The 26,840-nt window shown below is 35.4% G+C and overlaps 1 protein-coding gene and 2 long non-coding RNA genes across 3 annotated transcripts in view; 1 reads left to right on the forward strand and 2 right to left on the reverse strand.

The window, feature by feature from the left end:
* LOC121728960 overlaps positions 1-26,840 on the forward strand; it is a 45,685-nt gene that overhangs the window by 6,225 nt on the left and 12,620 nt on the right. The window contains exons 7-10 of the mRNA XM_042117319.1: positions 4,261-4,413; positions 15,267-15,411; positions 20,688-20,817; positions 21,374-21,502. Of these exons, the coding sequence (XP_041973253.1) occupies positions 4,261-4,413; positions 15,267-15,411; positions 20,688-20,817; positions 21,374-21,502 (557 nt within the window). The remainder of the gene's footprint in view (positions 1-4,260; positions 4,414-15,266; positions 15,412-20,687; positions 20,818-21,373; positions 21,503-26,840) is intronic.
* LOC121728964 lies at positions 21,687-22,138 on the reverse strand. Its single transcript, XR_006035897.1, has 2 exons — positions 22,109-22,138; positions 21,687-21,819 (listed from the first exon to the last, which is right to left on the reverse strand). It is a non-coding gene; the product is annotated as an uncharacterized LOC121728964 (long non-coding RNA).
* On the reverse strand, positions 24,099-25,311 carry LOC121728962. Its single transcript, XR_006035895.1, has 2 exons — positions 25,228-25,311; positions 24,099-24,134 (listed from the first exon to the last, which is right to left on the reverse strand). It is a non-coding gene; the product is annotated as an uncharacterized LOC121728962 (long non-coding RNA).

Consider the following 26,840-nt stretch of genomic DNA (forward strand, 5'->3'; position numbering starts at 1 on the left):
TTTTCATCGGATACCGAGCAAAGCTCGGTCAAACAGCTAGTAATTATAAAACAGTACAGTTTATATTTTCAATAGTTTCCTTTATCTGTGGTCAGTAACTTTATACATACATAATATATGTTTATTCACACTAGACAATCGTTTAGCTAACAGTTTACATAAACCTAAATTGTTACAATAATTTTATCAAGTTATAAACATCTTTCGTTAAGTGCAATCTATAGTTCTATTTATTCCTTCGAATAATAGAGACCAATTTTATAAGAGAGCGACGTGTTATACTGATAACTGCATTGCTTTGCTATTTCAAGATATCTAAGTGACGCCAATGTGTGCGCCTATTTCATGTGTGTTCAATAAGCGTATATTACGCATTATTTTTTGTCCTAGGACCTAGGGCCTAGGCTAATGTATGTACAAAACAGACAGGCAAGAATGTTGGCCGTAGAACTCGATTTGAAGACCAAAGCCTTTGGCGCCCTAAAAAGTTTGTTGACCTTTGCTCAAAAAGTCAGCATACTTTTTAGTGCACCTTTGTGAGCCAGCTGCACCAAAATGATTTAAATTTTTCGATTGTCGATTGCCTAAATTCGTTGATTCTGTCAGATATCGTACGAATGTTATGAATCCGAAATTGTGCTTGTGCAGTGTGCTTCTCTCAAATCGATGTTACTTTTCCATTGTTCTCATGGTTATGGTCATAATATTCTTACTTCCATCCAGTAGCCAAAGCTTTCGGTAAAGATTTGAAACTTTCCTAAGATGTAGGTATTGTCATAATATTTTACCAAGCTTGCACACAGTATAAAAAGCAAATTTTAATTGTAATATTATATTAATATCAAAAATTAGCTATGCTTTCTTCCTTGTTCAGTGACGTGGCTTACCTATTAATCAGGAATCAGGATATATATATATATATATATATATATATATATATATATATATATATATATATATATATATATATATATATATATATATATATATATATATATATATATATATATATATATATATATATATATATATATATATATATATATATATATATATAATATATATTGATTTTGACGGTAGAATTCGTTATGCAATTGAACAGTAAATTGATTACTACGATTTGTCTGTCTTGAGATAAAGAATTATTCTTAAAAAACCCATTCTAACCTCATTCCTGTCACTTACTAATGCATGCTGGGTTTTTAGTTACTTCGGTGATAAAGTAGAGAGGCACGCGGTCCAGTACTCTGTGGTGGGCAGTATTCACGTGCTTAGGCAGCGGTGTGTTCGGCACAACAACGTTATGACTAGGTTAGTGCAATATGCTACGGTGCTGGTGCTTTGGCCATAGGCAAGAGATATCAGTGAAGAGGTGATGGGTGTTTTGATTATAGAGAAGAGATACTACTGCGACGGTGGTGGGTTTATTACTTTATTACCATAGGCGAGAGATATCGCTGCGAATTGCGACTGTGGTGGGTTCTTCGACTATAAATAAAAGAGATTCGCGCAATATCAAATATGCTATGGTTGTGGGTGCTTAGATCTAAGACAAGAGAGTACAGCGCAATGGTAGCATTAGTGCAATTCATTTAATTTATTTTATTTTATTTATTTACCATTTATTTCAGGAATCTTGGCCCATACTATAAATAATGTAGCATATTGCACTAATCTCTCATCTCTATTAAATTTATAAATGGTAGGTGCTTTGACTGTAAATAAGAAAAAAAGTGGAAATACGAATACGTAATAATATAATAGTAGATGCTTTAACCATAGAACAGAAATCAGTGCAATATGCAACGGTGGTGATGCTTTGACCATAGCAAGTATCTCAGATATAGATAGATCAGATCTTAGAGAAGACATGAGGTTGTTTGTATTTATATAATGAATTATCTTTGTTCAAGAAACCGTAATAACAAACATATTTTTATCCAAACTGCTGTCGTTGTCTGATATTATAATACTCCCACACCGGTTTCGGTGATGGTGGCCGGTTTCATTGAAACCAGGCCAGTTACGCAGCAGTAATTTTATAGTGCCCAAGTGTGTGCGCAGTACACAAGAGCACTCTCTATTTCTTTATTCTGATAACCCAGTGGGACGGAAGACCGACACGACTGGCGAGAGATTATTATTGCGCAGGACCGTCTTTTTACACGCCCATCCGACGTATGGATCATATCTTACTTGTGAGACAATCAGGTGATCAGCCTGCACTGCCTTTTTTATGCGCAGGGGAAACCCTTAGCCTGCACTGCCTAACCTAACCTAACCTAACCTAACCAAACTTGGAAATAACGTGTTTCCAACGCGGGAATCCAACCCATGACCTCCGACTCAAGAGCCGCGTTCTAAACCACTGGATCACGGGGGACGGAGGCGTTCAGGCACTAATATGATAAAATGAAAGTATCTATAAAAGAGAAGAAAGTGCTAATGAATATAATGTTACGGTCACACGATGGCGACCGGTGGGTGAAATGAACATGAAGAAGACGGGTCATCCCATAGAGAAAAGAGTAAGTGGAATCATACAGTAGGAAAACTATAAAAACAGTGAATAATAATATTGGTTTATTTTCAAGATACCTACTTAATACTTATGCCTTTTCATAAAAAGATGTTAATTTTGATTCACTAAGGGGTTGTTACACAACTTCCTGATAAGTGCCGGATAGGCTATCCACAACTTAATTTGACAGATTGGAGTATCTGTCAGATAAGTTGTGGATGTGGATAAGTGTGGAAGTGGTGAAACAGCCCCTAAGAAGAGACATCTTTATGGTAGAGCGGAGCTTTTTTCGTAATGAATAAAACTTGTCAAACCAACATAAAATATGTTTGATTTACTTGCAGCCAAAAAGTTTATAAATAGAATATAAGTAAGTACTTAAATTCATTCTATTTTTAAAAATATCTACAATCTACATAGTAGGTATAAAGATACGCTGGACGAATTATTGTTTTTATTAGAGTTGTGAGTTGTGACCTTAAAAAGCCATTGAACTTTAGGCATGCAAAAGCAAAGTATCGATAATGTCGATGACTTTTAGTTTCAATCAGCTTGACTTAAATATGCTGCTTCTAAATCCATACTATCCATACTAATATTATAAATGCGAAAGTCTGTATGTCTGTCTATCTATCTGTCTGTCTGTTTGTCTGTCTGTCTGTTTGTCTGTCTGTCTGTTACCAGTTCACGCCCGAACCGCTGAACCAATTTTGCTAAAATTTGGCGCAACGGAGTTGCGGGCGTCATCTAGTGATAAATATTTTGTCGATTTTGCATTGCAGATTTAATAAGGCCATATAAATAGATAATTATTAATTAATAATTATATATTTTAATATCCAGATGTTTCCAAAAAGTTATTATTGTTGTAAAAAATATGTAGGTTATGAAGATAATGTGGCCTCTATCAAATTGGGTTTCCTGTTTTTAAAGTTTCTTGTTACATACAATATTATGATTGTGAGATCCAAAAATACGAGAAGTGGATGAAAGCCTGATGTATTTTTAATCGCGTTGTAAAAAAAAAGGCTGAATTCTTGTACACTTTAGGCTATGTAGAATATTAAATATGTGACACAATTATAAAATTCTATACTGCTAACAGTTTTCACAATATGTCCCACTATAATTAAATATAGACATGGCACGTTTCATAACACTCGACGTGCTATTAAGTTAAACGTTATTATTTATGATGAACGTTATTATTTATGTTTAACAAGTCGGCTTTCTCCTAGGTGGAAGTTTCTAGAAAACCGGATAAGTTTATAAGGAAACCTGTCCGGTATTGCACTTAATGAATAGACGATTGCCAAATAGCTATAGTACGAGTAATTAGGTATAACCTTAATAATTATTATTACCTAATTTAAGCCTAAAAATACCGGTCTGTTTGCAAACCTCGAAAGGTCAAACCTCGGAACTCGGAAGTCGGAACGTCAAATGTTGTAATGATAAATGAACTTATGCCAAGTATTATTATATACGTAGTAAAATAAGGATCAACATCGTGTACATAGTGTGCTATAGGGTTCGAATGATTTGGAGAGAAAGACCTGCTGACTCTTTTGAAGACTTTATTCACTAGGTCCAACACAAAGCAATAGGTCCAAACAATCACGATGTCCTAGGTCGTAGCCGAGTCGTAGGTTAGGTAGGTTTCACTGGTATCATTCTTGATCACTTGCAGTTCCCATTTCACAATTTATGGCTGGTTATTAATGGTGGTCTGTTTGCAGATTTGTGGCGTGCACACCTAAGATGAGCAAGTCCCTGTGGAGGCTGAGCTGGCAGGTGCTCAGTCAGCTGCACGCGTTCCTCTACTCCGCACACGACCGCTCCGACCCTAGTGTGTTCTACAAGCTGGGGATCGAAGACAGCTTTGATAGAAGGTATACATTCTAATTTACTAGAAGTCTCCGGCGTAGCGGGCCCCTAGACAATCAATTTTATAGTGCAACTAGTTGTCCCGGCAAATGTTGTTTTGCCATATAAATAATTTTTGGTATGAAAAATAGATGTTGGCCGATTCTCAGACCTACTCAATATGCTCACAAAATTTCATGAGAATCGGTCAAGCCGTTTCGGAGGAGTGCGGGAACGAACATTGTGACACGAGAATTTTTATATATATGATACGCTCAAAGACCGAAAACGCTCACTGAGCGTTTTCGGTCTTTAAGCGTAACATAATATATAAGATATCATAATATTAATACGCGAACGAAAAACTTTGTTACCCTTTTTACGAAAAATGGGGAAACGTAGGTGCATGAAATTTTGCACAGTTATAGTTTATATGGTGAAGGAGTGCATCGAACTAATATTATTTTGAAATTATGCTTTTATCATACATTTTTTTTACAAATAAAACATTACACACACTACAACACACACACACACACATGAGAAATGACAGATTTTTGAGTGACAAGCCTATACATACGAATTATACTCTTTTATTTATGGCTGAAGTCTGTTGACAACAAGTTGACAAATTGAAAATGGATTATAGTTTTTTTTATTGAATCTAGACAATGCTTACACGGCCAGTCTGAGGTCAGCTAAGTCCCAGAGACAAGAGTTGAAAAAAAATTATAGTCTATATTTAAAAAAAATATAGGTAGTAATCCTAATGTCGTTGAAACTAAGGTCGAATTTCGACCATTGGGCGATCTCTAGTATCACATATTGCGCAATATTATTGCCCATCTAGGGTTGATATTGAATATCGCGCGCCTTCAATCTAATTGTTAAAGAAACTGATCAATACAATTGAAGCATGATATTGACATTAATTTGATCGTCTATGGGCCTAATGGACCCCTAGGGCCTAGACGATCAATTTTATTGTGACGAACAGTGTTCGGTGGTAGTAGTTCATTTTTCCATGATGATAAGTATTCTATATAGAATCCTTTTCATCGGAGGGTACACCACGGGAAATTGCATAATATTATAGTGTTCTTTGTTCTTATCCGTGGTGCGTGGTCTACTGTCCATGGCATCAAAATCGGTCGAGTAGTTTCAGAAGTGTAAATAGTGTCCATCGCTTATCGCCACATGGCTCGCCCACCTAGGTCATAATATTGTGCTGATTAAATACTCGTTTTCCATCTCAACAAGGCCTTACCATTTTCTTTTGCATATTTTGTTTTTGCGTCTGCCGAAAAGCTAGAGTGTGTAAATTCATACAACTGCCTTTTGGATTCATTTGTTATATTGTGATATAATCATATGTGGCAAATGCAATTTAATATTTAGTAAGTAATTGCGATACAAATTGAAATGTGATAAGGTTATTTGTGTGTAGCTGTGAACAAAACAGTGTTGTAATTTGTAAACGTTATCGCCCCGATGTCGACCAGTAAACAGCTGCGGTTACTCATAAGTCATAACTCATACTCAATTATATTTCTACTAATATTATAAAGACGAAAGGTTCGTTCGTTTGCAAAGACGAGGTTACTGAAGGACTGAACCGATTTTGATTTAATTTGGCTCATATAGAGTTAGATATCGGGGTTAAACAAAGGTTTTTTAATCGTGGGATCATTTCCCATAAAATACTCTATGGCCTATGCGGTCGAAACCATCATACGACAACAGTAAAAAGTCCCTGCATAGTTTATCGAGACATGAAATATTTATATAATTTGTAATGCCTCATTGCCATTTGCCACACCGGTTACGGTAACATGCCCACTTCCATTGAAACCAAGTTAGCTACGCAGAAGTATTATATAAGTGCCCAAGTGCGTGTGCAGTCAGCAGTGCACTATATCTCTAACATGCTCATCAGCATGGATTGTAAACAAAGTGCTCAACCTGCATTATCCTAACAAACTCCAAAACATATCTTTTTAACCAAAGCTTATATCGTTAATAAGCAACAAAATGTCCTTATAATCTAAGATATCCTACGATGACCGTCATAATATTATACCGAGACATGCTTCTGGACTTTGTGACTAAATCATGTATGGTAGGTACCTACTTGTTTTAGTCTTATGCCCGTTTTCACCAACCGCCTCGCTAAGTATTCCCTAGCGGCCTTTTAGGGTTATGTATTTTCAACACAGACATGTTTTTGAAAGCTCTTATGTTTTGCCAGTATTCATATAGTAGGTGACACGTAAATAATAATTATATCTTGAAAGAGGTACACTTAATGGCAGCTAGGGGACACTTAGCGAAAGTAGGTGATTGGTGAAAACTGAACACGGGCATGAGTCTTATACATTTTTGGTCCCAAAGTCCAGCCTCTACATGCAATTTGTGTGCTTGGGAGGTGGGAACTATTTAGTAATTTTGATTTGCTCTGACTTAGATGTGTGTGGACTATTATTATTTATTAGCTACATATTATGACATTCGGAGGTAAATATACATCGGAATCTTCCCTCACGTGTAGAGAAAATCCTAATAATAGAAAATAATATAATTAAGTAAGAAAAAAAAACTATTTACCTGTCACGTATAAAATCTTTTTATCAGCTGAAAAATAAATTTAAAGTGTACTTAAAATCATTTTGGAAATAAAAATTTGATATTCTACAATCTAATCAGAATTTGACCTTCACGCAATTATAAATTTTTATCGATACTTACAATGTATTCTTTATTGAATGACGTAAGTTAAAAATCGACGACCCAAGACGTTTATCACATTAAAGAAATCATAATATTGATGATGATAACATAAAGCTGAATTAAAATAAGTACTTACATCAGATAAAATTAAAGATTTATATTATACCTGATGAATTAAATTAAGTAATTTAAAAAAACCCCCGCCAAACAACTTTAAAAAGTATTGAAATAATATATTTTACTGACTTTAAGTTTAAATAATTCCTAAGTGTAAAGTGATATTTTAGTGCATAATTGTTGTCACGTTGTGTCGGGGGACCGCCAACAGTGTATTTTGCATTTTGTATCGCCATGTCACTGATTGTCTCGGTTTGGCTTGCTGAAAACTGACCCTTAAACTATAATGCTATGTGAAATCAAACATCTACATTAGCGGTCCCCCGACACACCTTGACAACAATTATGGACTAAAATATCACTTTACACTTAGGAATTATTTAAACTTAAAGTCAGTAAAATATATTATTTCAATACTTTTTAAAGTTGTTTGGCGGGGTTTTTTTTTAATTACTTAATATAATTTTATTTCATGCTTTTTAAACTTGTGTTCTTTATAGACTATAGTGCAGAATAATTTCTATCAACAGGATCATATTATATCCCAATGAATACCATCTAGGATTGTCCTTTTGGATGAGGCCGTCAATATGAGCTCATATGGAGCTCGGCTCCTATAGAATCCAGGTGATGCTGCAGCAGCAGCATGCAATAATTTACTGTTTATCTACGTCTTACTATTTATTGCAATTAAAATGAGCCCAAACACGAAACCGTTGCTCTAAGTTGGTGAGGAGTTGGGTATCCTATTGATCACCAGGTGATGCTGCAGCACCAGGTCAACTTTCCATTAATGTGTAAATATTCATAAATGTCACGAACTAGAATGCAATAAAGCCCACCAAACGACTGCAAGTTGCTAATCGGCCCTTCACGAACCAGATGAACCGCGATTTTCCAGCACAGAGCAGGCTGATGATGATGAACTATAGCCAAGAACACTCTCAATTAAGTCAACTTTCAAACAAAAAAAACTAGATCAAAATCGGTCCACCCGTTTGGATGCTACGATGCCAGAGACAGACAGACAGACAGACAGACAGACAGACAGACAGACAGACAGACCGACAGACAGACACGTCAAACTTATAACACCCCTCTTTTTTGTCGGGGGTTAGAAAAGTAATGCAATAGACCTTTTTAGGGTTCCGTAGTCAACAAAAAACCCTTATAGTTTTGGTATGTCCGTCCGTCTGTCTGTCTGTCTGTCTACGGTTTTACTCAGAGACTATAGGAGTTAGGATCACAAAGCTGTTATTCGGCATGAATATTTAATGATTCCGACAAAATCTATACTATATTGTATAATATTATAAATGCGAAAGTATCTCTGTCTGTCTGTCTGTCTTGCTTTCACGCCAAAACTACCGAACCGATTGTAATGAAATTTTATATACAGATAGTCTAAAGCCTGAGAAAGGACATAGGCTACTTTTTTACTGGAAAAAAGGGTTGTAAGGGGGTGAAAATACGAAAATTTGTTCAAGTTAAGTTAGTTCCAAAAGTTCATACTAGATGGCGCCGTGCGTCTCTTACATCGCGCTAACGCTTGCCCAACATCTTTCTATAAGAGGTGGTATCATCATACATACGAGTTTCGATTTTTTCGATTGTTATTTCTATTTTCCGTTATTTAATAAGTCAGTACTTTATATCATATACAGTGACGTAACCTTAAACCTGTCAGTGATAAATAGTTTATGGGTAAAGTTGTGTAATTGGGGGGCTAAATAAGCTTTAAAATTTGGCATAAAATATAAAGTTTAATTTTAATAAAAAATGAAATATTATGTGCACACTGCACAGCTGTTTTGATTTAAGGGGTACCAGGGTTTTTTTTTAGGGAACTATATTTTCTATCACCAAAATTTATATTTGTCATCAAGTAGTATCACCTAATAAATAGATCTATCGCCACGAAATATTTTCGTTCTCAGATAAAAAAAAATTGTTCCCAGGTATGAATTATCAAATTAATGTTAATATATGTGTAAAATAAGAGATCGATAACCAATAAAATTATATTCCATTACATAAATATAACCTTCGTTCTTATAATAACAGTTTTGTAACTTAAATAATAGCTCTGTGCTCAGAATGGTAGATCTGTCACCAAATAAATTGATTACCTATCGATCCCTGACTGCGACTCCTTTTTATTTGATATTTTGTCACCAATACAGTAGTAACATTTTATTTCGTTCAGATATTAAATTAATAGTATTCGTTACCAATTTAATACATCAATTTATAATTTTAATGAAAAAATGATCAAAGGGGCGGAGACAAATTTGGCGCGCTTTAAAAATTGACCAATCCGGCCTCAACGATGGGTAGTAGGTAACTAGGTTCGATTTTTTTTTTATTATTTTAACTTTAATTAAGTGTTTTATCTACTATTCTGCTAGCCATAAGCCAGCTATTTTAAACCAGCGCTGATTGTTCAGTGGTAATTATTTTAAACAATAAATATTGATTATTTTGACTTTAATTGTTTTATTTACTACTCTGCTAAAAAATTTATTTAAATATAATTTATACTACCAGTGGAAATTTAGAACCTTCGGAGTCTAGTTAAGTAGCAGAATCTTTTGGTTGAAACGATGATGACAACCCTAATTTTTTATTTGAACTTAATGCAATTTTCTAGTAACATAATATGATTTATTGGTGATCTCTTTAAATTGGTTTGCTTAAATACTTATTAGGACACACCTATTATAATACATACAAAAACATTTATTTGGTACTAGACCTTATATCTCAGGATTTTAGGTGATTTATTGTGGAACTGATTTTGCATTGTTTGGTGACAGATCTACTATTTTGAGGACAAACCCTATTAATTAAGAAACACAAAACTAATTAAATTGGTGATAGCTTAAATGATACCCTTTTTTTATAAAAGCTTTTGACACCAATTTTGTTGACATCGCACGCTATAAAGTGAAGTCCACGCGGACGAAGTCGCGGGCAACAGCTAGTGGTATATAAAATCTTTTTTTTATGGTAAAAATATCATCCCCGCTTGATGTGTACTGTGTAGGGGAGCCTACACAGTACACATCAAGCGGGGATGATATTTTTTTGCGTCCACCCCACCGTGTTGGATAAGTTTTTTTTAAACATTATGAGTATTCATAGATCATTTTCCGATTAAGGGATCCATTTGTGAAATATGAAGTTTTAAAGCGGAAAAAATCGTTAGAGTCCAGTGTCCCTCCCCCTGAAATGTGAAAAATATCACGGGAGTAGGAAATATGCTGAATTTAAAAGGAAAACTATCACGGCTAAGAATACTTCAGAAGTTATTGAGTAATAGTCGATCAACTAAAAAAAATTAACTAGTGGTACTACGGAACCCTATATTGCGCGTGGCCCGACACGCACTTGGCCGGTTTTTAGGGTTCCATACCCAAAGGGTAAAACGGGACCCTATTACTGAGACTTCGGTGTCTCTTCGTCTGTTGTAGACAGACGAAGAGACATCGACGACGACGACAAGAGGCTGTAACGCAAGAACGGTAATAGCTAGAGAGTTGAAATTTTCACAGATAAAGTATTTCTGTTGCCGCTATAACAACAAATACTAATGAAAACAAAATAAATTTAATATTTAAGGGGGACTCCTGTGGGAGTAAGTAATGTAATTTTTTTGCTATTTTTTGTTCGATATCAATAATGGCAAAAGGTAGGCAGTTGAAATGTTCGCAAAATACTCAGTTTTATTTATACTTTAATAATTAATAATAAAATTTAAATAAAATAAATAATTAAGGGGGGCTCCCATACAATAAAACACATTTTTTACCTATTTTTGCTTTATAATGGAACGGAACCCTTCGTGCGCGAGTCCAACTCGCACTTGGCCGATTTTTATATTTAGATTTTAGACAGTCCTGAAAACCTTTTCCTGAACTGTCCAAATGTAATAAAAACCGGCCAAGTGCGAATTCGACTCGCCCATGTAGGGTTCCGCAGCAGCAATAAGGTTTATTTCTATGAAATTAAAAGGTGTTTGATTTATTTTTATATTTCAGTTGATTTAATGAAAGTTAAATTAAGGTTTACCATTAATGACAAAAAAAAGTAATTGCTAGATCTCGATAAACCAATTTTCATTGATAGTTTTTATAGTAATGTACATCATTTTTTTAGAATTATAATGAAGACTACCCCTACCCCCCCTTACGACCCCTACTTTAGAAGTTAGAGGGGGGGGGGGGGGGGGGGGGCACAAATTTTACCACTTTGGAAGAGTCTCTCCCGCAAACTGATTAGGTTAGAAAAATGATATTAGAAACCTCAATATGATTTTTGAAGACCTATCCATAGATACCCCACAGTCCACACGCATAGGTTACATGAAAAAAAATTTTTTTGCTTCAGTTGACTTGTACCTATAGGGACCCCTAAAATTTTGAATATTTTTTTCCATTTTTGTATCAAAATCTTAATGCGGTTCACAGACTACAGCTACTTTACCAAGTGTCAATAGTATAGCTCTTATAGTTTCGGAGAAAAGTGGCTGTGACATACGGACGGACAGACAGACATACAGACATGACGAATCTATAAGGGTTCCGTTTTTTGCTATTTGGCTACGGAACCCTAAAAAGGTCTATACAGGGTGCAATTTAACCTTCCTGCCAAATTTGGATATATTGATCCTTGTTAAAAATAAAAATACACGTATTTCTTCTTTTATAATCACTCAGTACTAAAATTTTGAGAAATAGCCTCCGAAAGTTATCCTACCAAACACCACAAAATATGGACACATGCGCGGCCCGGCCCCGCCCCGCTTTTCCATTGACATTCTTGCAGTGACGGATTAAGACTACTTGATGCCCTAAGCAATCCATACCTGTGGGCCCCCCTATCCGTATCTCAACTAGAATCGGTCTTTGAACCTTTACTCTTCTGGTGCCCCCTCAGACGTGATGCCCTAGGCAATTGCTTAATTTGATTAAGGGCTAATCCGTCACTGCATTCTTGTTATTATCATAAGTTGCGAATTTTCCCTTCATACCACAGAATAGATAATAGTACAAGTACTTCATACTTTGACGAACTTAGGACCGTCAAATGTAAAGGACGTAGACAGGTATGTTTAGAATAAAATTAATTGATACACATCAAAAGAATCGAAAATTACAACTTTTTAATTACGAAAAATAAGCACTTTAGAAATTTATAATAAATCTAAACCACATCCTTTGCATTTAGGCGTATTTAAAAATTCAATTAACTTACGTACACAGTACAACTAATTAAAAAATAAAAATCAAAACAATCCACCTCTAAATCTTATTTACTTCCATCTTGTCTACACTTAGCATAGTTCAAACGAGTTCAAACTGCAATCCGTTTTGCTCTAAGCAAAGTCTAGCGCGTTTTGCACATTGTCTTTAAAAGTTTGTTACTTTAAAAGATTGTTAAGCACAACTTTGTCACTTTTAACCTCGTCAGAGGCATGTCTTCGAGGCTGGCTAGGCGTGTGCAGGTGTTGCGAAGTGCGAACTGTCCATAATCCGAGTCTTTGATTGTCTCGCGATTCAGATTCAGCGACCGGCGGGCGGCGGGCCTCCCGCCTCCCACCCCGCGCGTCACCCTCGCTTTACCCCTACGCATAACCGGTCTCGACTGGATATCTGTGCGGCGCGCGGCGCGATGTACTTAGCTCGATCGCAATATCGCAATTATTATTAACTTATGAAGTGACCATTGTGCATCGATTTTTTTTGGGATAAAATGTTATTGTAAAAAAATTAACACCCTATTTTTTTTTGGTTTAATGGACTCACCTAATGATACCTAATCCCCAAAAAAAATTTGGCAGGTAGGTTTAATTGCACCCTGTATAATTATAATACATATGGAAAAGATAAGTTCTGTAGAATTTAAAATTCAAATTCCATCCAAGCTATATATTGTGTTCCCAACGCATTAGTGTTTTAATACCACACACAAATCTGATAAAAAAACAAATCAAGTCCGCTTTGGTAATACAAAGCACCAATGACTGCGCATCCGCAATATTATCGGCCAATCAGAGGGCAAGTTCATCGTTCTAACACAAGCAGGACATCATATTACCGTTCGAATATCCGCATAAAAGTATCGATATGCCAATTGTCTGATAACTGGAGCTGTATCGAGTAGTTGATAAATGAAATAGCACAAAGAAACATAAATTATTATCACTGATTCACTATTAACATAAAGACCCCTGCGTGGTTACAGACTTCAAGTAGGAAACGACGTGATTGCTATGATCGCATGGTATCGTTTAATCCTTAGATATTTTAAATGCGACCTTTCTACTATGAATAATTATCTACTGTAATTTTCCGTATCTACCCGGAACTTAGAAATGTGTTATCGATATCGACAGATTGTCCTGGACATCTCTATCGCAAAGTTTTAAAAATAAATTATATTTTATTCATTATATAATTTATAGCTAATTATTATTCCTGTGGATTGTTTGTTAAATGGAATAAACTAATAAATTAATTTGAAAGTGTGTTAACACTTGACGCATAAACCACTGAACCAATTTAGATGTTTGATATGGAGAAACTTGTTTTCAGGAAAGGAAAAAAACATGTAATTTTTGTTTTCCCAGAAAAATTGAAAGTTCACGTGTAATCGACGTTTCAAAATTTTCGTCTCGTTTCGTCTTATTAAAGTTGCGAGCAACATCTAGTTAAATATAAAGTGAACTCCAGTCTCCAAGCTAACATACCATGTACCTATTATTTCTATTGTCAGTATTGATCCATAATAAAAATATTTACTTGGCGATTGTTTTGAAATTACGCTTATGGCACAACGAACCCAGCTTACCTTTGATGTAACAATTTTTACCAAACTTTAAAAATTTATTATAACCATAAAAAGCCGCGGTTACGTATTCACCTGTGTATTTTTTTATGGCAAATGATATCGTAATAGAGCATGGATGGCGAACCTATGGCACGCGTGCCACGAGTGCCAATATTTTGGGCACGCATTTTAATAGTTATTGATTGCTTGGCCGGTGTAAAATATTGTTGCTCTGGGAAATCCTTAAGGGTGAGGCCAAACGAGCGTAATTTTGTGACTCGAGATCTCTCTCGAGTCACAAAATTACGCTTCAACATTTGCGACAATTCGAGAACAAAAAAGAACGAGTCACAGAATTTTGGTCGCAGAAATTCTGCTTGGCAGAAATTCTGTTCAGATGTTAGACGAGCGTATTTTATTCAGTTGTAACTGCGAATGCAACAGAAATTACGCAACCGAAATTCGACGACTCACGACTCACAAAATTACGCTCGGCCTCACCCTAAATGTGCATTGAAATCACAAAAAAAACTTGTTGTCTATGACTTCACTGAAGTTTTTTGCAGAAAATAGCACGTTGATACGTAAAGGTTTGCCATCCCTGTAATATAATAGGATGTTGTTGCGAGCTTTTACTTCGGTATTTATTGCGCTGCGTAGATTGTTTTATCGCGGAAATTACTGTTTATTTTCGCAAAATATTATGATAAAGTGTGTCATTAGGTAACGTTACGTAAACGGCAGATGGAGTTTGAATTCCTTATATTTATCAGTTTAAATACATCTCTCTTTAATCTGTACCCTCCACGGCTATTGCGTAAATAATAGCCTTCGAAAATTATTTACAATTTGTTTTAAAAACAAGGAATTGCATAATATAGTTATCACTTATCAAGTTATCACTGATGAGCAGGATTAATTTATTTTTATACCTTTTACAATAATATATCCTACCTTCGGTAAGATAAAGGAACGAATAATTTTGAAAATGTTTAGCACTTACGCCATTGTCTTACCGAATTTTATTTTTTTCCAGAATCAAAACTTAGATGTTTCGGCAAAGGCTGAGTCCAATGTAGAGACAATAGTATGGGTGCAGAGTACACTTTTAAACAAGATTAGATAACCTAAATAGACTAGAGTTGCTTACCTAGATCTATCGATAAAGCATTGGAGATATTAAAGATTAATCTTTCCATTTCAGACGCAGCACACCAAAGCTGGCGTATACTGAGTCGCGGCAATCTTTCGACACGCCAGGTGACACCGACGCATTTGAACACATACTCAACGTGACCACACACAATGAGGCGCTGTTGGCGTACTATTATCTGGACAGCGAGAACAAGGTATTGCCGTACGTAAAAATAGAGAGCACTAATCACTATTAATATACAATACCAATTAAATAATTATGTCGCACCGGTGTTACGTCACACGTCAAACAACGAATCCCGGATAACCGAAGCGGATCATAGTAATCGCGATTCGCCACCGGGATAATTTGTCAGAAATCAATCCCATTATGTACACATAAATTCCTAAAATTTCGCTGTCTTCATGAAACTCTGACGCTTAAATATTGTGATTTGGCTACTCAATCGGGATTCGTGTTTAAACAGGTGAACTAATTAAGCCGTGATTGATTAGTTTTTAGTGAGAGTAAGGCATAATCTACGTGTTTGTCTTTTGCAATTAATATTATCGTTCATTTAGAAATAATTTCAGGGCTGCGAATAATCGGACCATTTTCTTCGACAAATAAAATAATACTTTCGAGGATATTCGCGTGTTCGGCAACCCTGGATAGGTTTATCGTTTGACACGTCAAGTGTCAGTGGGCGGTGCGTTGTGACGTACGCTCATACCACTCCGCGCCGCGCGAACTATGACATCCGTTATCGATATTTGTTGTGCGATTTTTATCGATATCAACGAGGCACCGCTCTAATCCATCGGTGTTAGGTCAACACGTAGATTTTCTAAAATTTGTTTTAAATTTGTTTACAATATGTTCGGCTGCGGATTACGGATATATTAGTTATAGGTTAATAAATTGTTAATCTTATTATATCTTTAAACGAGCAATTCTTGTGTATATATATATATATATACATAGGAATCATTCTCAGAAAATGTATTTTTATTCGTGTTTTATCGATAATCGATAAACTGAAAAATATGACTCTTCCTGACATCTATTGGCGAATAATAATACTATTATGTGAGCAACTAATTGTTTTAACGACCAGCAGATGGCGTTATTAAGTAACACGAAGTCAATGAGTGTTTGCTATACCGAGCAAAGCTCGGTCATCCAGGTACTATTAATAAAATAGTTATAGGTTAATCGTCATGATTAAAAAGGTAAGTATAAAATAAGCTTTACAATGTTTTGTCTAGAGCGATTTTTCCAATGTATCAGACAAACAAAATTTTATTAGTAAGGGTATAAAATCTAAGTAACTGATTGTAACTGTTAAATTCTATAAAATGTAAAGGTTCCCATAAATTTTGAATTTTCAGGAACACCTTAAAAGGATTTCATCTACACTACTATTATAAAGAGGAAAGATTTGATTTTTTGTTTGTTTGTTTGTTTGTTTGTTTGTTTGTTTGAGTCGAATAGGCTCCGAAACTACTGGACCGATTTGAAAAATTCTTTTACCATTGGAATCCTGCATTATTTCTGCTGAACATAGGCTAATTTTTATTTTGGAAAAATATAAGGTTCCGTAAGATATTTGGGATTTTCGGACGCAAGGTTTAAAAAATCAACCAGAAAAGTTACTTATTTTGCGTACGCTGCCTAAACTATAAAAGATAGAGGCATAAAATGTTCTAAGTAATTATAGATCTTTTAAATATCTACAAAAAAGTCCGCGACACACTATACCTATCTATGTTGAGTGAGGCACAATAACCATTTTTTTATTAAAAAATCTAGATTTTTTTTTGGACTATATTTAAATGCGTTTATTTAAATCATGCTATTGACCCTTATCAAAATAAATTATTTCATCACTAAGTACAGTTAATGTAGATAATATTTGGTCTTTGAATGATTAAAATTGGACGTTTGGTTTTAATGTTATGGCGAAATTAAAATATTACGATTTCTGCTGCACGTTGCGAATTGGGCGTCAAGGCGCGATGCGCGGGTGTGCGTGCGGTAGGGGAGAGATTTAATTATTTATCAGTGCCACAGACTCGCCCGGAGAGTCCACGTAAATATTACCTCGATCGTGGGAATCGCAGACACAATAGATTTTCAATAGTTATGCGACAGCCGGGTGCTGCTTTATTGATTTGATATAGACTATCGTGCTTCATTATTATAATCCTAATTTCAAAAAAGCTTTAAAAGTTATGACTACGAAAGTAATATTTTTAGAACTTTTTAAAATAAGTTTTGAATGACTATTATTTTTGATTGCTATTATAATTAATTAATTTCTTTAACTATAAATCTCCAATAGCGGCAGTCGGCTGCCAGCATAACAATTGAAGATCTATTGTGTCTGCGATACCCACGATGCCGATGTACGATGGAAGTATTAATGCATATTTTTTAATCCACACTATTTCTGCTGAATATAGGCTATATTTAATGAGAGAAAAAAGGGAACCGTATTAAGTGTTAATAATTGTGTGAAAAATCTACCAAAATATTCCTTCTTGCTTATGCTTTATAAATTATAGACTATACTTACTTATCGCAAAGTGATGTACTATAGTCTTATAGTTCTGCAGGTAAGGATAAAATAATCAAACATAACACTTAAAATATAAAAATATAAAAAAAAATACAATAAAAATGTATTATATGTATTATATGTACATAATAATTATAATATAGTAGTTGCAGGCTAAATAATGTAAACTATTTTTATGTTCTGCTTAACTTAAAGATTGACTACCTTTATTTAAAAAAAATAATTAAAAACCAATGTCCACCCGTGCGAAGCCGGGCCGGGCCGCTAGTGAATAATAAATTGACTTTCGTATAGCCTATTTCTTTTTAATGTAGCTATAAAAACAACTTTGTTTTCTACGACTTAAATAATTAGTAAAATACGCATAATGAAGGTTATAATAATTTTTTATCAATATCTTTTATCTAAATACCTAAAATAAAAGAAATGGGTACTTAATCCCAATAATAACTTTAATATTATCTGTTATGAGTTGAGTTCAAAAGCCAAGCAGATAAATGCGTTTTTTAAACTGCTGAACTAATTTTAATGATTTTTGGTAAGGAGTTACTTTCGAGTTCCAAGAATGGTCATCCAGGCACATCCATGTAGGTTTTGATCATAGAAAAATACATTTTTTGACCAGTAACGGAGTTTCAGACAACATTTAGTAAGAGTTATGTCATAATACCAATCATAATAATAATAATAATAATAAATATACTTTATTGTGCACACGTTAAGAAGAAAATTACAACATTTATTAACTAATACAGTGTACTACAATGGGGGCCTTATTACTAATTAGTAATTTCTTCCAGGCAACCACAGGTAAAGGACTGAATATTATTGAATTACTTATATTATGAGTGTGCAATATTATAGTAGACATTATTTTTACATACACAAATACATACATACCAACATTAATATAAAACACATATAAATAGGTAATAACATAAAAAGAAGTAAGTACGGAAACAAATTTAGAGGTTGGAACTTATAACTAACAATAATAACTTGATTGATCATTACAGTTATTACAAATAGTTTATTAGCCAAAGAAATTCTACATATTTCACAATTTAACGGCACCTGTAATATTAAACTATTATATTATTATTAATTTATTACAAAACATAATAATGTGTTAAATGCGACGTACGACCTTCAAGGATCGTCCATTGTTTATCTCATCGGCCATCGCTCATTAAAATTATTATGTCATTTATACACGAGTTTTTTCTATAATACTGATTTTTAAGTGTCAATTGTTATTATAGATGTATTTTTAATTGCTTGAGAGCATTTGGCCTATTGAAAGTTGTCAAGTTAATCAGCTGAATCATCATAAATTCATAACATTAAGCGTTTCCAGTTTCCACCACAGTGCTACCTACGTCACTGTAAAAATCTACGTACCCTAAGTCTTACGTTAGTTTAGGTTTAGTATTATTAAAAAGTATTGTCAGTAGAAAATATTTTACCGTTTGTCTTGTGCTGGCTGTTAAAATTATCAGTTTATTTATTTGTAAGTATGTTTAATTCCAAAGGTTATCAGTTGGAGTTCGCAAAAATATAAATACAAATTATTTGTTTTGGTATTGTTCTCTATGCAAAAAGAAAGAACAAAAACAAGCAGATTTCTTAAGTATAGTTTTCACAGACTGGCTTTTGTTTTACTGGCTGCCAATAAGACTGGCAGTCAGTATTGGCTTGGTATATGCCGCGTGTGAACAGTTTTTCAAGCCAGGCCAAACTGTTCACACGCGGCATATAACAAGCCAATACTGGCTGCCAGTCTTATTGGCAGCCAGTACTGGCTCTGTGAAAACTATACTTTATAGTTATTTTCTCTGTAAATATTATTTTTAACTAGATGACACTCTTTGTAATTTGTATGGGCAAGCGCTCCAACGTGATAATTTTTTCCAAAGGTGAAAAGAAAAGTTACTCTTTCAGCGCTGCCACTTTCACAGCGAATTCTACGTATATAGGGAACCCATGCGCACGCTAATGTATAATCACTACAGTTTTGTTACACCTTGTATAGAGATGTATTCTAGGTATCTACCGAGATTGCCTATCTATGACGTAGTCCTACTGCGCAGTTGCACTTTGATAAAGAATAGCATTGGTCGAGGCTACATAATCATAATATAAACTAGTTGACGCCCGCAACTCCGTTGCGATAAAATTCATTAATCGCGCGGGAACCGTACATTTTCTGATATAAAAAATATCCTATGTCCTTTCCCGGGACTCAAACTATCTTCATACCAAATTTCAGCAAAATCGGTTCGGCGGTTTGGGCGTGAGGAGGTAACAGATATACAGACAGACAGGCATACTTTCGCATTTATAATATTGAGTATAGTATGGAAGTATGGATTTTACCCTTCCTATTGTGAATATGAAGCGCTAGATCAAATAAAAGGCCGTAAGATACAGTTTATAATATTTTTTGGGAATTAGTAAGGGCCCATCTCCACGTCACGACGTCGTCAATGTGGGACGGTGCGGTAACGTGGCACGGTACGTTGACGTGACGTGCAAATTTACGTTAACGTAAAGTAAAATGCTCATCACGATATAGCAACAATGTACGTCGCCATGCCTTGTCAAACTGCTACATTCTTCACTACTGATTTAGATGTGGACCGCACAATATGTATTCTGCTTTTGATATTGTTAAAAATGGAGGAAGAAAAAAAAAGACGTGCATTTTTACGTTACTTTGACGTAAATTTACACGTCACGTCAACTTAAAGTGCCACGTTACCGCACCGTTCCACGTTGACGACGTCGTGACTCGTGACGTGGAGATGTGGACAGGCCCTAACTGTGCCAATTTAGATAGATTGATTATTTAATTGACACAACAACGCCTATGGTCCAACCCACTCCTAATGTTAATGTTGTCGTTACAGATGAAGATGACGGAGATCTACGACGTGACGGACGCGGACACGGACGCAGTGCAGTCGCCGACGGAGCGCGACGTCAACAAGCAGCTGGAGTTCGACAACGACTGGACCGCTGACCTCATGCCCGACAACGGTACGTCGAGAGGTTAGGGGGCTTAGGGGCCATCCATAATATGTCACATATTATGGGATGGCCCTAGTATGTCACTTAATAGTATGTCACACCTAATGGGGGGGAAGGTTGAGGGTGTCGATAAAGTACGACACAGTGTGCTGTGTGACAAGGAGGGAGAGGGGTACTAAGTTTTGTGACGTCACTTTTTAAGTATAATAAATTGAATAGCGAAAATATTGAGGTGGTTTTAATTTTTAAGTACATGTAAAATTGTGACGGCAAATTGGGCGGGGGGGGGGGGGGGGGGGGGTCTCACAAATGTGACCACCTGTGACAAGGGAGGAGGGGGGTCTAAAAATCATGAAAATCGTGTGACGTACTTAATGGATGGTCCCTTACCTACTCCCGAAACAGTAGGCCTACATTAAAGGTGATCGCACATTTATCAGCACGCACCAAACGCACCGCATTTTCGAATTCGTTAGACGAAACAACGTTTACGTTAGACGATGCGCACGAAACTCGCGATAAAAGCTATGCAATAGCTTAAACATCCTTTTTTTTTTCTTTCCAGACGAGCTAGATATAGACGGTCTCGAAGAAGAATTGGACCGCAACATATTCTCGGACCCGGAGAGTGAGTGGGAGAGCAAGTCCAACGACCACAGCTTTGATGCCGACCAACCCGAGTCCGATCGACAAAGCTACCTGGTGTCTTATCCTGAATAGCGTAAACACTAAACCCGGTTACTGACAGAGCTACCTGGTGTCCTACCCTGCGTGAACCCGGTTAATAGACACTTTGACAACTTAGATTATAATTTTAGGTATAGGCAGATAGGGTTGTTACGTAGCTAAACCGATATTCTGCTGGTTGTACAATTTTCGCGAGCTGCATTAATATGGAAAACCTGGTTATCGTCACTTTGACAGCTTATATTATGTTGTATTCTGAAAAGAGTAAACCCAGGTATTGTTACTTTGACAGCTTAGATTTTGGTTTATGTGTTTAAGTAAAACCTGGCCACTTTAACCGCTTAGGGCCAGCGGAGACAGAACGGAGCGCTGCAGCGGAGAGGATTTTATTAACGCACTTGAAAATTATGACACTAAAGTGCGATAAGGAATTCCCGAATCCCGCGTATCCTCGAGACCGCGCGAGCATTTCTTGTTAAGGTCCAAGCATTTATGCGCTTTAGTGTAATACACTTAAAGTTTATTTTCAAGTGCGTTCATAAAATCCTCTCCGCTGCGCTCCTTTCTGTCTGCGCTGACCCTTAGTTTCTGGTGAACCCTGAATAGTGTAAACCCGGTTATTGTTACTTTGACAACTTAGATTCTGCTGAACCGTGTATAGAGTAAACATTGTCAACACATTTAGTTTTGATTAAGATAATAATATGCAATTTTGTGTACCCTTAGATATTTTAACTCCTATCCAAATTATTTAGTTAATAATAATTATAGGTTCGATTTGGCGCCTTAGCATTGCTTTATTGTGTGATCATTTTTATAAAATATTTATTGCTAGTTATAGTAATTTAACTGTGTAGCTAATTAAAAGAAAAAAAAAAACAAAAAAATATATGATTAATTACTTATTAGATGAAAAGGCGAAGATTTTTACTGTCTAGTCGTATTTTTGCACGTTGAAACTATTCAGTAATATTATAAAATCTTAAAATATTTTATACATATGGAAAATAACAGGGATGAATGATATAAATATTATAAGCTCTTTATTTACTATTTTATGATGTATTTATCAATATTATGTTACATGCTTTATCTGCCTGTTGTTAAACAAGAAAAAGGTTTGAACTTTAAACTATTGTTACGTGCTAAAAATTTTAACTGCAGGTAGCTAAAAGTTGCCTAAAAATATTGATTGCCTTTAGAAATTACTTTTCAAAAAAATCTGAAAAAAACTCGTAGACATAATAACTAGCTATGTCGTCATTCGCTAGTAAATAATAACAATATCGGTGAATCGAGCCATTCCTTTCTACATTTGTACCTGACGCCATGAAGGTTTTTGTATAATATATACAAAAACCTTTTTTTTTTTATCTTAATATATACAATGTCATTGTATATTTTAAGATAAAAAAAAATATCCGCTATTATTTTTAATTTAAAAGTGGGTGAGGCAACCAATTTTTGCTGATTTGGTATCGTAGATATTTCTACTGCAAGAAAAAGTGTTAGCGTAGACATTTACGAGGGAAAAAACCTAAAAAAATCACGTTTGTTGTATGGGAGCCCCCCTTAAATATTAATTTTATCCTGTTTTTAGTATTTGTTGTTATAGCGGCAACAGAAATACATAATCTGTGTAAATTTCAGAAGTCTAGCTATAACGGTTCTTGTGTTACAGCCTGGAGACAGACGGACAGGCGGACAGACATCGAAGTCTCAGTAATAGGGTCCCGTTTTTACTCTTTGGGTACGGAACTCTAAAATCTAACACGCATTGTACTTAGTAGTACAGTAACACCTAATTTTAAAAGGTTTCAAAATTTCACAAATAATGTCTCTAACTAAAAGAACCCTCGTTATGTGCTTAAGAGCCCATATGACCCTAACTTAACTACATACTTTAACCTAGATCTCAAAATCTGTAAGGTCTAGAAAACTGATTTTTTTACACAAGTAACTTTAGTTCATAAAGATTAAATGCTCAAGACGAAAACACGATTACTCAAAAAATGCTCGATAGTTTCTTTTTTACAAAAAACCTTGTTTTAGACACATTTTTGCTTGGATCTTCGAAGTTTGCTGTCTTTTCTTTAATATTTTTTAATATCTAAAAAGGTATTGATAAAACCTAAATTTGCTCAAAACACTTTTTTCATAATCATTATAGTTCGTCTTTTATTCAAGTAAAACTAACTCGGCGATGATTCCGCGCCGTCCTTTTTCACCTGGCATATGAAAGACGGGCGTGAGTGTGAAGAGAGAAGGACGATGTTTGATTTTTAGAGTCAGGTGAGCTCTTAAACATTCAGTTTTTAGAAACATTTCTTTTAAGTTGGCAACATTGTTAAAAAAATGTTATTTTAGTGTTTGTTACAAAATAAAAGTTTGTCATCATGCTAAAAGCCATTATGCGGCGACTCTAACTTGGCCCATGATGGACAAATTATATAATAATATCATCTATGATTGTCCACGATCGACGTAGATTGACTGCTTCACAATCAAAGTTATCCATCATAGGCCAACAGTTAGAGGGTCCTTAATATTGTTACCATTTATTATTGTTAGCAGTAACGTGCTATTAAAAATTATTAGTATTATGTTATATGACGGTAAAGGGGTAAGATTTTCTTATTCTATGTGATATTTATAGATACTATGAGATTTTATTTTATAAGTTGTATGGTAGGATTTTTAAGTGACTTATATTTTTGAGGCTTGGAAGCCTTTGTTACTTACGGCTATTATGTCAAAGATTTTGTAATAAATAGTCTATTCTATTAAAATTGTTTTTTATTTTCAAACCGGAGTTGAAGTTAAAAGACATCTATAAAAATTTTACCTAGTTCCAATGTAATAACAAAGTTTTAAAAAATATGAGGTATAAAGCACAATATTTAAAATACCTTAAACCATAAACATTTTAATAAAACTTAATACTTTGGCTGTAATTAATTTTCAAACTCACCTCCGATAAAAATCTATTTCATCGAAATATAAGTATTAACTAGGATAATTATACATTTTATTTGAATAAATTGTTAGTAAATCTATATTAAAAATTCTTTAACCGAACAATTTTGTTTCTTAATGTTTATTTCCAAAGATATTTAAAAAAAACATGAAAAATAGAGAAGATCCGCTCGAGTCACTTGAGTTTTATGCTAAGCTAAAATGAATCTTATTGCGATGCGTATACGCTTGGTCTTTGGTTGTGTGCAAAGTTATCGTTTTGGATTGAGATTAATCCCCGCCTTAAACAGTAGTAATACACGTAACCAAGTTTACACTTTACACCTGTTTCTTAAAGTCAATGCTTTATGCCCGTGCCGCACCTGTGTAGTGCTTTCTTGCTTAAAACGATACCATTGTATATAACGATCTGCGTGTATATCGTCTGAGATATCGTCCGATGGTATCGTCTCATAGCAGTGATAGCACGAAGCTTCGTACGATAGACGGATGTGCGGCCGCGCCGTTACACTAGGTATGTCTATCTCGATGGCCGTCGCGACCGGACCTGGCCGCTGCGGCTTGGCCGCTAGTGTAGTGCTTATTAAGATGAAGTGGTAGGGTGCGCATCGCGTTTCTGAGGGGGTGAGGTATGAAGCGTGGCGGGAGCATGCGCGGGGCAACCATCTTCCGCCCCGCGCTTTCTATGCGCACGCCTGGTAGTAGGTGCGTAGCGTAGAGGCAGCGGCGACCGGGCATGCGAGTTCAATATTTTACCCTCTTATTATCTTGTTTTAGACAAAATTTTTCCTTAGTAGGCATAAATGAGAATAAGGGTCGTCGCACACTTGACCGGGTATAGTTTTTTTTTTTTAAATTAAATAAGGGGGCAAACGAGCAAACGGGTCACCTGATGGTAAGCAACTACCGTCGCCCATGGACACTCACAACATCAGAAGAGCTGCAGGTGCGTTGCCGGCCTTTTAAGAGGGAATACGCTCTTTTCTTGAAGGTTTGCAGGTCGTATAGGTAAGGAAATACTGCTGGTGACAGTTCATTCCAGAGTTTTACAGTGCGCGGCAGAAAGTTATGCGAAAAACGCACTGTGGAAGACTGCCACTCATCAAGGTGATGAGGATGGTATGTTTTTCGCGTGGGACGATGGCGAAAAGTTGCAGGTGGTATGATTCCGAACAATTCCTCAGAGCACTCCCCGTGATACAACCGATAGAGGATGCAGAGTGAAGCTACATCTCGGCGTAATTCCAAGGGGTCCAAGCTGTTTGAAACACTTTTACTTGTTATTGGTATTATATTGTTTTTGAAAAAAAAATTCCTTAGTTGGTATTGTATGAATAGAAATAAGGGTCACCGTACACTTGACCGGGTATCGGTATCGGTATTATCTTGTTTGAAACACTTTTTAACCTCAGTAGGTATGAATGAGTAAAAATGAGAATAAAGTTTGATGTACACACTTATCGGTTGATTGTACAAGAGAATACCGATACTTACCTCATTAGTGACCGATTCCAAATTGTCTCGAATGCTTCCGTACGCTCACAGATGCTCTTTAGTGCTGGGCCCAGACCCGTAGCCGTAGCCCATACCTATCCCTAATTCCCGACTTAAAGTCTATGCTAGTATGTATAGGCCGCGCATTGAACGTGAGTAAACTAATCCCTGGCTAACTTCAGGCAGATTCTTTTTACAAACAAACAAACATAAATAAATGAATGAATGATATTCAAGTACAAGCCTACTTGACATACGTTATGAGATATTATGTCATATTTATTAGGTTATTATGTCAGAGTATACAATAGTCAATTTATTTATAAAAATATAAACATTCCACGTATTTGTCGCGAGTCTAGTAAATGACTGTTGTTGCATTTAAATAATGATTCATGATCCATTTCTTTCAATTGCTTGAAAAAATAACCGATGTCCACGATTCTCCTGCCACTGCATTCCTCAAATTTTTGTCCCTCCTCAGGAAGTATGACAAAATCATCGTCAAAATTATCCGTGGACCTGAAAGGTAAATTCACCATATATATTTTAAATAAGTCAAAAATAAAATATTATTGACTTGAGCATTTATATCTAGCTATTTTAATAATTATTAGTAAGCCTAAATTGAACGTACAACACATACAATAAACTCCCACCTTTATCCCGTCGGGTTAGGCAAAGGATTCAAGGAATAACTACCGATATTTATAATATAAACAGGCTTTGACACTCACTCCAGAGGAGTTGCTGGACGTAAGGCATTTGAAATGGATGATAGTAGGTACTCAGGATCAGGATGAAGTTCCATTGGTGTTGTTTGGTCAGGTAATGTTTGATTTCTGCAATGTAAGTACATAAAGTCATCATTTATT

The sequence above is a fragment of the Aricia agestis genome, chromosome 7 (assembly GCF_905147365.1).
Source record: "Aricia agestis chromosome 7, ilAriAges1.1, whole genome shotgun sequence".
Classification (NCBI taxonomy): domain Eukaryota; kingdom Metazoa; phylum Arthropoda; class Insecta; order Lepidoptera; family Lycaenidae; genus Aricia; species Aricia agestis.